Below are 13,742 nucleotides of genomic sequence, written 5' to 3' on the forward strand. Positions count from 1 at the left end.
TGAGTGAGGACCTTACAAGTCCCCATATTTAGCTGGACTGAATAATTATGTGTGTATTTGGATTAATCCAAGGGCTTTTATTAAAGAGGATATCACATATCCTCAAATTTAGGGGGAGTTAATCTTTAATTATTGTGGAGAATGCATAATATCATAAAAATGAGTAACAAACCCGAATAAGGGGAATGTTAGCAACCTTCTTTTTTGGGCCTTCTCTCTTTTCCTCATGACATTTGACACTTTTTCTACCCGTAAAACAAGGTCATTAATACAACAAACAAACTAGTTTTTATTTTCCAAGTTTACCCTTCATTAATAAACACATTAACAAATTATGACTTTTCCTCTTCCTAGCTCCCTTACACGTCAAAATAAACTAGAGATGCAAGGATGTCGAAGGCATCTTTTTGTCAACGTATAGAGTCCGATAAGGCAGCTTGTACACTCTTAGAGCAACTCCACTCATTTGCTCTTAGCCATGGCAAGGGGGGAGCTATGGTAGCCACTATTCACGTGAATAGTAGTTGCCCTTGCAAATAGTATTTTCCGTTTTCACCTGTTGCCATGGCAAATGGCAATTACTATTCTTTTTTTTATTATTTTTTTCACAACTTTTTTTACCTCAATAATTAATTTCAATAATATTTTTGGATAAGATTTTCAGGTTCCTACGTGTCAATACTATTCATATCTCATAATCGGATAAAATTTTCAATTTCAAATTTCAGAGAATTTTTTTTTAAAAAGGCTGGTATTTATAAAAAAAAAATTCATTAATTTTTGGGTATTTTTAAAAAATTTCTGAATTTTTTATAGTATTTTATTGCAAAAAAATTGGCTACCGTTGGATTGGAGGAAAAAACCAAATCGGAGAACCCAGGATGACGCCAAGTGGCAATGAAAAAAATCAAATGAGTGGGTGACACCACTGGCGTCAAGACTAGCGTGCGTTTGGACCTCGGCTGAACTAGCCTTCGGCCAGAGTTGCGTGGGACCCACTCCACCCGTGCTTGGGCTCACCGCTGAAACCAATTTTGCAAAACTCCCCAGCCCGAGGCAAGGGTCCTCGTGGAACTGCTTTATACTTGCGATATGCCAGCCATCTGGAAATTGAGAAAGGTGTACTCTTTGGGTAGCAATTCAAAAGCATTTGACAATATTTAATGGCCCATATTTAATATGGGTAAATTTGAAAAATAAAAGCTAAATTGTTTTATGTATTAATGATATTATTTTAAGAATAAAAAAAGTGTCACATGTCCTAAGAGAAAAAGAGAAGATTAGAGAGAAAGTTGCTAACAATGGTAACAAAGAACATTGCATGATGAAACAGGTAACAAAAACATTACATGATAAAACAGGTAGCAAAACACGAAATTTTAAAGGGATATTTTATGAGTTGTGTGGTATAATAAATAACTAGTTATTTTATATTATTACAAAAAGAGAAGAAAAAAGAATAACAGCCTCTAGAATTTTTACACGAGTTGGAAACTTTCCTCATATCACATCCCCCAACCATGCATAATAAAACTCCCCTCTACAGCGGCATCCCCAAACCCTAAATTCCTTGTGCCTCAATTTGCATTCTCAATAGCGAAGGCCCTATCATCTGGTATCATGGGGGATTCGCAAAAATCTCAACCTTCCGCCGCCGCAGCTGATCTCACCTCCAGCCGAGATGATCCCCAGGGGAAGTTACAGGATATGGAGGAATCTCTGGGCAATGTAATAGAGAAAACCCAAAAGTTCGAATTGCAAACATCAATATTGGAGCCACTTCGCGCCAGTAGTGGTATTCCAGTTCAACCCGGCAGTCCCCGGCTTACGATGGCTTCTTCAGCCGTTGAACTCACCACTGCTCAATACCGTGCCTTGACGAAGTTATCGGAGGTGCTTTCCGCCCAGCTTTCTGCACAGCTATCCGCCCAGCTATCCGCCCGCTCGATTCGCAGAAATCAATACTGGAGGAGCTTCGCCTTATACGCGCCAGTAATGCTATCAACTTTCAATCCGAAAGGAAGAAGACTCCAAATTTCACTGTTCCCGACCGTGAGCCCTTTAATCCTTACCCAAGGTCAGCGCATCATGGCTTAGTGGATTTCATCTTATCTTCTTAATTTTTGCATTCATCTTTAATAATATTCAAAGATTCTTGCTTGGACTATTTTTGTGTGTGGCTATTTTGATGCTACAGGAGGTTTTGTATCTCTTTATTACCAGTCAGTTCACATGTGTTACGTATTCTTGAATTTGAATTGGATTACCAGCTCGGCCTTTATCTATTTTTATGAGGTGTTTTCTTGCAAAAACTGTGTTATATTTTCTGAGGAATCGGATGTTATATTTTGCAATTCTGATCATGCATCATATATTCTATAAATTGAATTGAACTTTCCATTTAACTATGATCGATCTATTACTCTGTAATATTTAATGATGATGATCTACTCCTACACTTCCATACTCAGTTCGTAGGAAAATGGAGAAATTTATTTTTGTATATTGCCAGTTTTACTGTTTTGTTTGTATTTGTTTCTACGCATATATGCTTACTAAAGTAGATAGTGCAGCTTTGACCTTGCTTCATTCATTAAATCTCTCTAGGTTGGTTGGTGTTTGAAAATATTAACTTGACTTGTTCTATACATCTCTCTCTTTTTTGTCCAGCTTTTCTATGGTGGAGGATGCATCGGGGGAAGACAGATCTGTATATTTATTGATGTCTTATTATGATGGCCGATACACTGATTCAATCTATCAAGTTACATTCAAGCATGGAGGAGTCACCCATGAACCCCCAGTAGTTGAACTTGACCAAGAGTTTTATGACGGTTTTTACATTCAGGGTGCCAGGATTTCCAACCGCTCCAAATTATACATCCTTCTACAAAACGGTTATAATGACCCTTTCAAGGGACACTCTCGGCAGGTGCCATCAGGATATAGTATTGAAACGAAGACTTGGTCATATCATTCATATCTTCCTCCTAACATAACATCTAAACCACTAGCAACTCTTGTATCTGCGTATGACAAGCTTTACTATATTGCATCTCCAGTGTGCTTACCACCAATTAAGGAGCCCTCCTTCGAGAGATACAATCCTGCTCAAAACCTTTGGGAGCGAATGCCTTCTTTTCCATTTTATCATGATGATGGGACCCGTATGGAAATAATTGGTTATGCCGTTTGTTATGGCGTTATTTTGTTTTCATTGTGGGACTCCGACCTGAATTCCAATGTCGTTGCTTTTCATGAGAGTATAAACCAATGGAGTCAAGTGGCTTCTGCATCTTATGCTCCTTTTCGAGGGAGGGCTGTAGTTATAGGTGACACTATCTATGCCGTACACGCGCTTATGGTGGAGCAAATTATAGCATTCTCCTTCAAGATGGACAAAGATGAACATGGTTGCATTACATATTCCCTAAGCCCACTGTTTACATTGCGTGGCTTGGAAATCGCGTGTCCACCAGTGCCATTTTGTGAGCTTAAGACAGGGTATTTAGTTCATTTGGGCAACCATGACTTTTTTCATGTCATGACTGGCAGTCCCAATAGCGAACCACGTCCCGAAGTTCAATATCTTTGTATCACCACGTTTCAAATTGTCGTTGGAGAAGGAGGAAGACCCATGATCAAGACCATACAGTCAACTATTCATCCTGTGAATATCAAGGGTCGTGATTGGTTCTTCCTTGAGTTTTGCTTCACGCCGTAAGTTTCCTTCACGTTTCTTGTGTTTACATTATTATAATTGTGTTTGTATGTTGGAATTATATTACCTTCTGTATGTAATAAGGTTTCTCATTACTCAGTGAGTGCGGGGATCATGAACCCATAGAAGGGGAAATTATGACTAATATGAATCAGCCAAAACAAGAAGAAACCACTCTGAATGAACATGAGACAACTCAGGATGAGAATGTTTTGACGTGGGAGGTGGCTCGTAGCGAGTTTCTTGCTCGCCGGTGTCAAAGGTGAAATAAATATGTTTACAATGAGATCTTTTTATTTATTTAATGACATTAAACCAAGAGACTCAATTATTTGCATGTCTATAAGTGTTTTTTACTTTGAGTCTAGTTTCTCGAAATAATTATTTGGTTTTGCAGAAAGAGGCCAAGAAAGAAGCCAAGCTGGAGTGACCGCCATGTAGTATGAATAGGTGCCAGGCAGCATGAAAAAACCAACATGAAAAAGCCCAGAAGATTTATATTAAAAAAAAAAACCTGTAATGTAAGAAGCTGTTGCATGCAGAGCTATATGATGAATGATGAGTTCCGCAGAAATTAATTACTTATGTAATTGTCAATTTTGGATTATGGGTTATTGTAATTTTCATATAGTTAAGCATTTGTATCAAGATTATTGGCTTGGCATTTGCTGCATATCTTCCTAACTCAGTGCCAGTATTTTCCCGGCACACGGGCGCGGATCCATGAAAACTACGTTTTTTACACAAATTTTAATACAGTTTTCACAGTTTTGACACTATGAATAGATGTGATTAAATATCACATGACAAATTAATTCTTATTTTTAAAAAATCATTATGTACTGAAAATAATCTTTAATTAAAATTTCCACTCTATTTTCTCTCTCTTACATTTATATTTCCACTCTTTATATTTTCTCTCTCTGCAATTGCTAGATGAAAAAAATCATTATTTCTCATTGTGTCTTTACGGGGAAAATTTTTCCTCCCTTCTCTTCCTCTTCAACTGCAAGTCAAACTTGAAACTAACTGCTTAAAAAATTAACTCAAACTGAAAACAGGAAAGTAGAACAAACTTTTGATCCTGAAGATGACACTTTTTATGCGTGTGTATGAAGCTTTTTGTGGATCCTATTATTTTTCTTAGAGCGTGAATATGACATCTTTTATTAATATGCATGAAGTTTTTTATGCGTCTCAAAGGCAAAACTACAGAGGGACTCAACTAGGCTATGTCCCAGGGCTGATTTTCCAACTTAATCTTAAAGGTATATAAAAAAATACCCTACAATTAAATATTAGCCCACCGTTTAATACACATAACACCTTTTCTTTTTAAGGGAGATTCACTATTATACCAAATAGAGGGACCCAAATTATAAAAATACTCCACATGAAATGGAATTTAGAATCACACCCAAATTCCATTTACAACATAACAAGAGGCTTTTAACTTTTTATAAATTACAAAACTGCCATCGATTTCTTAAAACAAGCCCAACCTCAAAAGCTCATAAAAAAAACACAAAACTTTCAATAGGGTATCAACGTAATTTAATAATCAAAATTAAATTAAATAGAGCCAGCTGTTATTTTTTGGATTTGTTTATAGAAATTAAATGAGTAGAGTTTGCTTATATTTTTCGTGCTAATAATAGATATATGACTAAATATCTCTTCTTTTTATCAGCCCACGGAAAGGATAAGGCTAGACAGCAACTGGTCTTTGAGGGAGAACATGACCTCATTCTTTTATTCAGGTAGCCTTGCCTTGGAGGTAGGCATGACAATGGGTTGGGTCGTATCGAGTTCGTGTCGTGTCAAGATAATAAACGTGTCAAAAATACTCAACCCGAACCTGACTTATTTAATAAACGTATCATGTCGCGGGTTTGAGTCGTGTCGAGATAATAAACGTGTCAAAAATACTCAACCCGAACCCGACTCATTTAATAAATGTATCATGTCGGGTTCGAGTCGTCTTAAACCGGTTATTAAATAGGTTACTTGGTTGATAACATGTTTACTCATTCCTAATTTCCAATTTAAAAAAGGGAAACATTAAATAAAAATAAAATAAATAAATAAATAAGGGAAACATGGGACTACATCAGGTTAATAAATGGGTTATTTCACATTTTAAAAAAAAGGAAAAAAAAAAGGAAACATGAGATTACATTAAATTTAAAAAATATTTTAAATAAAAAAAATCAGACGCGCTTCCTGATTCCACAATAGGAGCCTTTAGTTTGGCCCTCTAGATATCTTCACTTGGATTTTCATGCACAGTTTCTTAGGACTCATCACTTGAGCTACCAAGAATCACACCCTTATCTTAAGCATAACTTGTGTCGTGATCTCGATGGTTGCGTTTACTTGGTAGATCCAGGGCCTCTAACTGCTTGTGTCGTGATTTATAGACTTACAATAATAGGAAGCTAACCCACAAATTATGAGTTAAAGACTACTAATTATATAGGTTACAATATATCAAAAGGTGAAGGTAATGAATATAATGGTGGTCATCCACATACATATAATGTATTGTGTTGTATTCATTTCATATTTTAACTTCAGAACATAATTTAATTAAGCTGGCATGCATGCCTCGTGTCGTGGGAAACAGCCCTTGACAATTCTCCACAAGAAATTCTTCACCTTTGGCACCAACTGCGCACCCCAAATTAAATTAGCTTCCATCATCACTCATCATCATCTACGATTCTATTCCCCTTGAGCTTGGTTGACGGGAGTAGGTAATGCTCAGAAAACTATGTCAAATAAAACCCAAAGGCAATATTTTCGTTAAGTAACCGTACAAGGCCTACGTCATAGTAGTAGTATATCATAAGACAGACGGACAAAACCAAAGGCAAAATGCTAAAAACTACATGAATTATTAAGCCTAGGACAACCGTTCGTTAAGCTGAAAGTAGCTTTTTAAAGGTAATATATTAAGAAAATCCAAACCAACATAAAGTCATTATCTCTAATATAAAACCTAAACCAAGCTAAACAAACGCAAACAAAACTCGAGCAACATTAATTTGTTGAGAACAGGAAGTGAATGCGATCCAAAAAACCCTCCCAATGTCTTCGAACAGCAGCGTCCACTTCCTTCATGTCTACTTCCTCAATGTCCACTTCCTCATTGTCCGCTGTTGAACTATCCATAAAATGCTCATAGACATTTCGCAGGAACTTTAGAAGGTCTGACGGCAGACCTTTATATGGTTTAGCTCGCTCATAATTAAAAACTTGAATGAAAAACGATTCCAAAGAATTGATGGCTGCCGTTGTGTTCCAATCGAAGAACTCATCAAATTTTTTTGAGTTCAAGTCAGAGCGCAATTTTTCATGCGTGGTTTTAAGTTTATGATGAAGTTCACCAAAGTACTTCATCCTCCGATGAGGAGCCATCAAAAATGGGTGTTTTAGCATCTTAACGTACTTTTTGTAGCAGAAAAGAGACAAAAAAACAAAATTCATAAACACATGTAATAACATACCATATTTCACAAAAATTAAGAATTAAAAAAATTCAAAAGTACTTACTCTTGTACTCTAGTGTTAAAACAACAAAGAAAACTAGTGAGTTCCGGCCATTCAGTATCGGAACTCAAAACCGGTCGAAATAGAGATTGCAGCATCCAACTTAAATCCTTGAAGTCTTGGAAAGCAACCTTGTCTCCTTCAGTAAGTCCTCCTCCTATGTTCATTATCTTGAGTGTATCACCCGCAAAAACATAACTCGTCATTGCCCGCAAGGAGCCATGGAAAATCCCCTCATCATGAATGTGAGAGATCGCTTTAATTAATTGTCTGTCAAATCATGAAATACATAAGTTAACCATAATACAAATTAATATATCAAAAACACAGATTATTATTACACTCACCGTATTGTACGACACCAGTAATCACAAAGGCAGCGAAACCCAATCTTCATATCTACCTTGTTTGGATCAGAAAGGCTTTTTGAATTTACCTTATCTTTCCAATCAGAAAGTGAAATGTCGAATCTATCATAACAAAGAGTCCACCATCCTCTCGTACCCTCATTATGTTTGCAATATGCAACCATCCATGGGCGGAGAAGTACTCTGTCGGATACCGTTGAGGTTAAATGAAAAATTTGCTCAGCTATTTGCTCTTGTTCATCCCCATCACCGATATTCAAGAAGGAAACATCTTTCGCTTTACCGTTCCTCTTAAATATAAGCTCACCATGATCATACAAGCTTCCATTCCTTGAATAGTTACTGGAAAGTTTATAAAAGCACACATGTGCACCCTTAACCATGTCACTTGAATCATCACTATCGAAATATTGTTCATTGATGTACTGGAAAAACTGAATTTGAATTTCCATTTCCTGGAAATATTAGAATTAGAATCAGGACCCCAAATATTAGAGAAAAAAGAACCCTAAGCGCATGAAAGTAAATTTTCAAATTATTCTAAGAATTTTGCATGCCGTTTAAAAGCAAATTAAATTTATTACCGCTAAAAATCTCTAATTATATTAGAAACATAAAATGTCAATAAATAAAAAAGACTCGTTTTAACAATATAATAATTTTCCAACAAAATAAAAACGAATACAAGAATTTGCAAGTCCAAATCGCCAAAAGGAAAAAGGCCATTCTTCGGCAACCAAATTACATAAAATGTATAGAGTTGAACTAAAGCCCCAATCTCATAAAATGAGTAACAAACTCAAATTTCATAAAACGGATAATAAAAAACATTGCATGATAAAACAGGTAACAAAAACACAAATTTTAAAAAGGGAAACTAAATAGGTTAAATAAATAATATTTTATGAGTTGTGTGTGTTTTTTATTATTATAAATATAATTAAAAAGAATAGCAGCCAGCCTCTAGAATTTTGCACGAGTTAGAAACTTTCCTCATATCACAGCGCCCCCTTATAAAAAAAATAAAAAAAATCACACCGCCCCAACCAAGCATAACGAAACTTTCCTCATATCACACCCCCAGCCAAGCATAATAAAACTCCCCTCTACAGCGGCATCCCCAAACCCTAAATTCCCTTTGCCTTTGCATTTCAATAGCAAAGCCCTTATCATCTGGTATCATGGTGCATTGGCAAAATTCTCAGCCATCTGCCGCCGCCGCTGTTCTCATCTCGGGTAAAGGCCATGACTTCCCGCCAATATGATCTAAAGGGGAAGTTACAGGAGATGGAGAAATCTCCGGTCAATATATCGGAGATGGAGAAAACCCAAAAGTTCGAATCGCAAACATCAATACTGGAGCTGCTTCGCCGACTGAGCGGCAGTAATGATATTCCCGTTCAACCCTGCAGTCCCAGCCTAACGATGCCTTCCGCGGCCGCTGATCTCACCCCTGCTGAATACCGTGCCCTGATGAAGTTATCGGAGGTGCTTTCCGCCCAGCTTTCTGCACGGCTATCCGCCCAGCTTTCTGCCCAGCAACTCCAACTGGCCGATACGAAGAAATCAATACTGGAGGAGCTTCGTCTAATACGCTCCAGTAATGCTAGCCTCAGTCAATCCACGACGACTCCAAATTTCACGGTGATTGACGACAGTCCCAACCGTGAGCCCTTTAATCCCCACCCAAGGTCAGTGCATTATGGCTTAGTGGATTTCATCTTATCTTCATAATTTTGTTTCTCTGTAAAATTGTTGATGTTGTTGATTCGCAAAAAAAAAAAAAAAAAGAAAGGATCAATTTTCTTTTTGTTTAGTTTCTCGGAGAATTTTTCATGCATCTTTAATTATATTCAAAGATATTGGCATTTTTACTGTTTTGTTTGTATTCGTCTCTATGTATGTATGCTTACTAAAGTAGATGGTGCAGCTTTGACCTTGCTTCATTCATTGAATCTCTCTAGGTAGGTAGGTGTTTTGAAAATATTAATTTGACATATTCTATCTCTCTCCTCTCTGTCCAGCCCAGAGCATGCATCGATGACTACACATCAGGGGGAAGATAGATCTGTATATTTATTGGTGTCTTTTGATGATATCAAATACACAAATTCAATCTATAAAGTGACATTCAAACATGGAGGAGTCACTCATGAACCCCCAGTAGTTGGACTTGTGGCAGAGTACTATGACGGTTTTCGCATCAAGGGTGCAAGAATTTTCAATCGCTCCAAATTATACATCATTCCAGAGGAATTTTACAATAAAACTCGCGGGGCCAAATCTTTCAGGCCATTAGGATACAGCATTGACACCAACACTGGGTCATATTGTTCATCTCTTCCTCCTAGCATAGCCTCTAAACGAACAGGAACTCTTGTATCTGCTTATGACAAGCTTTACTATGTTGCACTTCCAGCTTCCTCACCATCAATTGAGGAGCCCTCCTTCGAGAGATATGATCCTGATCAAGATGTTTGGGAGCGAATGACTTCTTTTCCATTTTATCGTGACTATGGGAGCCATACGAAAATAATTGGTTATGCCGTTTGTTATGGCGTTATTTTATTTTCATTATCGGACTCTTCAAAGAATGCATATGTCGTTGCTTTTCATGAGAGTAGAAACCAATGGAATCCAGTGACTTCTGCTTCTTATGCTTCTTTCCGAGGGAGGGCCGTGGTTGTAGGCGAAACTATCTATGCCTTACATGCACTTATAGAGGAGGTGATTATAACATTCTCATTAAGGATGGACAAAGGTGAAGACGGTGGCATTGCATATTCCCTAAGCCCACTGTTTGTATTGCGTGGCCTGAAGATTGCACGTCCGCCAGTGCGATTTAATGAGCTTAAGACAGGGTATTTGGTTCATTTGGGTAACAAAGACTTTTTCCATGTCAAGACTGGCAGTCCCGATGAAGAAGCACTTCCCGTGGTTCAATATCTTTGTATCACCACATTTCAAATTACTGTTGGAGAAGGAGGAAAACCTATTATCAGAACCATACATTCAACTGTTCATCCTGTGGATATCAAGGGCCGTGAATGGTTCTCGCTTGAATTCTGCTTCACGCCGTAAGTTTCCTTCACGATATTGTGCTTTCATCAATAAAGTTACATTTGTACGTTGGAGTTATTTTACATTTTATTTGTAATAAAGTTTCTGATTATTATGGCTCAGTGAGTTCAAGGATTATGAACCCATAGAAGTGGAGAGTGTGACTAGTATGAATCAGCCAAAACAAGAAGAAACCACTTTGGATGAACATGATAAGGAGTTTTTGATCCGTAATTGGACTCGTAGTAAGCTTCGTGCTTGCCCATGACTAAGGTGAAAGAAATGTGTTTACAATGAAATCTTTTTATTTATTTAAATGATCATGAATCAAGAGATTCAATTGTATACGTTTCTTCAAGTGCTTTTATAGCCCTAGGGTTTACTTTCTCGTAATATTATTGAGTTTTGCAGTGGGAAGCTTGAAGTATAAGGCGCCATGCATCGTGAAAGGGCCAAGCACAAAAACACCCAATTAGGACCGCAAACCGAAAACATGGCGGGAGGCAGGGATTACGAGTGGAAGGAATTTAACTTGTAATGTAAGAAGGTGCGTTTCATGCGTCTATATGACGAATGATGAGTTGGGAAGAAACTGCTTATATAGTTGTCAATTTTGGATTATGGGTTATTGCAAATTTTCTTGTGAGGAGTGAGTTAAGCATATGTACCAAGATTATTGGCATGGCATTTGCTGCATATCTTCCTAAGTTCTCAGTGCTATTTCCCCCCCATATATATGTAAATTTAATATATATTTGTTCATTGAATTACGATATGGGAGGGTTCGTTAATCTATGGATTGGTGATAATTGAATTCTGGTAAGAATTTATATTTTTGCATATATTCTTAGGTCTCTAGTGGCAAAGTAAATTTGTTGACTTTCAATTTGATCCAATGTGCCAGAGCTGTAGAGCCTAAAACTTGTATAAGCTTCTTGATAGCATGTAAAATTAAATGAAAAAATAAAGGAAAATACTATAGAGTGCTGCTATTTCCACCCCTGGTCCTATTTTTCCATTCACTTTATCTTTCCACCCACCATATAAATTTGAAAAAACACAATCTTGTTTTTGTACCCACCATTACCCTTTAATTATTAATTCAAGCAAATTCTTTAATTATTAATCCATCGATCTTCATGACCAATCACTAGAATGGGAAAATCCCACACAATTTATCTGTGCTTTTTTCTTTCTTATGGGCATAAAAATTCCAGTAATATATGTGATTACCCATACTCAGACAGTACAAAGAGCATCGTGTACTGCAGTCGGTGATGGAAGAATCAAGAAGATACAAAATAACATGATAAGTATGAAAAACAAGGTTCAGTGGGTAATTATTTTGCATTTTTCGGAAGTGATTGCGTGTAATTTTCAACCACTTCTTCTTTTCAAATTTTCTTTGTTATTTTATAATCCAAAAATCAAACCATATATGATTTGCAGAGGCAATGCGAAGAAGATGAAAGGAGAGAGTATTAACATGTGTTGAGGCTTTAAGTCCTTAGAAGTCATTTTATAAAGGAGTAAATTTGTCTTTAAAATTTTGAAAATAAGGTGGATGAGGAAATAAGACAAGGGGGTGAAAATAGCAACACTCATACTATAATGTCTTATCTTTGTTTTGATAATTTAATACTCTTTTTCTTTATAACAAGTGCCTTATTTTCGACTTTAATTTATTTACTCGTTACAAAATCATTGAAGAAAAAACTTAATTACAAAATCATTTAAGTATCCAGTTACATAAAACCAAATCAAATGTATACGAATTCAATGTCTGAGAATGGTTGATTGAGAAGTTTGTTTGGGTCTTTGAACAATGGCATAATTACAAGAGACATAAATATTATCCATAAACCCTAAATTCCTTGTGCCTCATCTGGTATCATGGAGTATTCGAAAAAATCTCAACCTTCCACCGCCGCCGCTGGTCTCACCTCGGATCAAGGCCATGCCTTGACGATGGCTTCACGCCAACATGATGTCCAGGGGAACTTACCGGAGATTGAGAAATCTCTCGACAAGATATCAGAGATCTAAAAGTTTGAATTGCAAACATTAATATTGGAGCTGCTTCGCTTACTAAGCATCAGTAGTGGTGGCCCCGTTCAACCAGTCAGTCACATGCCGGCAATCACCTTGACGATGGCTTCCACCGTTGAGCCCACCCCTAGTCAATCGGAAGTGGAGAAATCTCTAGCCGAGCTTTCCGCCCAGCAGAAATCCATAATGGAGGAGCTTCGCCTGATACGCGCCAGTATTGCTAGCCTCAGTCAATCCCAAAGGACAACGACTCCAAATTTCACGAAGATTTACGAAAGTCCCACCCGTGAACCCTTTAATCCTTACCCAAGGTCAGTGCATTATAGCTTAGTGGATTTCATCTTATCTTCTTAATTTTTGTTTCTCTATAAAATTGTTGATGTTCTTCATTCACATTGTTGTTGTTACTTTTTTTATTTTTATTTTTTAAAACTTTCTATTTTTAAATCTCTCTAGCTTTGACCTTGCTTCATTCATTAAATCTCTCAAGTTTAATTTTGATACTATGGGAGGGAATAGTAACAAAAGTTTAAGGAAAAACTAAAAACTGAAATCTATTTGAAGTTGTTTTCACTTTCAAGTTTTTGTTTTCACTTTTGTTACTCCTCCCTCCCATCCTCCCTCTCACATCCTCTCTCTCAATCTCATATTCACTCACATTCTCACTCTCATCTTCCTCTATAATCTATCACAAAAAATAAAAAATAAAAACTAAAATTGAAATGACAATATGTCATTTTAAAAAAAGATACGTGGCAATATTTCAATATTTCATGATCACACATGAACATCATAGCCCTTCTCTAATTTTGCCATCTTCCTTGGTGATAGCTTTTGTGAAAACGACATCGTATGAGAGCAAACACTGCTGCCAACATTCGAATTCATGGGCATTATTGTCCCCGCTTTCTGTTTAGTTTACTGCCATCAGAATAGGAGGAAATATGAACAACGAGACTCCTTCCCTCTTGGCATTCCCGATCTCTCTTTTG

General features: G+C 36.9%; 2 protein-coding genes across 2 annotated transcripts; both read left to right on the forward strand.

The window, feature by feature from the left end:
• Positions 1 to 2,676: 2,676 nt before the first annotated feature.
• On the forward strand, positions 2,677 to 3,987 carry LOC107881578 (uncharacterized). Its single transcript, XM_089041903.1, has 2 exons — positions 2,677 to 3,720; positions 3,822 to 3,987. Exons 1-2 carry the CDS (start codon positions 2,678 to 2,680, stop codon positions 3,985 to 3,987), a joined length of 1,209 nt encoding a protein of 402 aa, XP_088898029.1. The 5' UTR covers position 2,677.
• Positions 3,988 to 8,689: 4,702 nt separating this feature from the next.
• LOC148915385 (uncharacterized) lies at positions 8,690 to 11,468 on the forward strand. The gene is made up of 4 exons (XM_089055896.1): positions 8,690 to 9,332; positions 9,666 to 10,718; positions 10,825 to 10,974; positions 11,113 to 11,468. The coding sequence occupies exons 1-3, from the start codon at positions 8,887 to 8,889 to the stop codon at positions 10,967 to 10,969; spliced, it is 1,644 nt and encodes a 547-aa protein (XP_088912022.1). The 5' UTR covers positions 8,690 to 8,886; the 3' UTR covers positions 10,970 to 10,974; positions 11,113 to 11,468.
• The last annotated feature ends 2,274 nt before the right edge of the window (positions 11,469 to 13,742 follow it).

This window comes from Prunus mume, linkage group LG7 (genome assembly GCF_029339155.1).
Source record: "Prunus mume cultivar Tortuosa linkage group LG7, ASM2933915v1, whole genome shotgun sequence".
Lineage (NCBI taxonomy): Eukaryota > Viridiplantae > Streptophyta > Magnoliopsida > Rosales > Rosaceae > Prunus > Prunus mume.

Coding starts and splice junctions, on each gene's coding strand:
- LOC107881578 (XM_089041903.1), top strand. CDS start 2,678: ATGGTGGAGGATGCATCGGGGGAAGACAGATCTGTATATTTATTGATG. Junction 3,721..3,821: donor CTTGAGTTTTGCTTCACGCC/GTAAGTTTCCTT, acceptor CTCATTACTCAG/TGAGTGCGGGGATCATGAAC.
- LOC148915385 (XM_089055896.1), top strand. CDS start 8,887: ATGACTTCCCGCCAATATGATCTAAAGGGGAAGTTACAGGAGATGGAG. Junction 9,333..9,665: donor CCCTTTAATCCCCACCCAAG/GTCAGTGCATTA, acceptor CTCTCTGTCCAG/CCCAGAGCATGCATCGATGA. Junction 10,719..10,824: donor CTTGAATTCTGCTTCACGCC/GTAAGTTTCCTT, acceptor ATTATGGCTCAG/TGAGTTCAAGGATTATGAAC.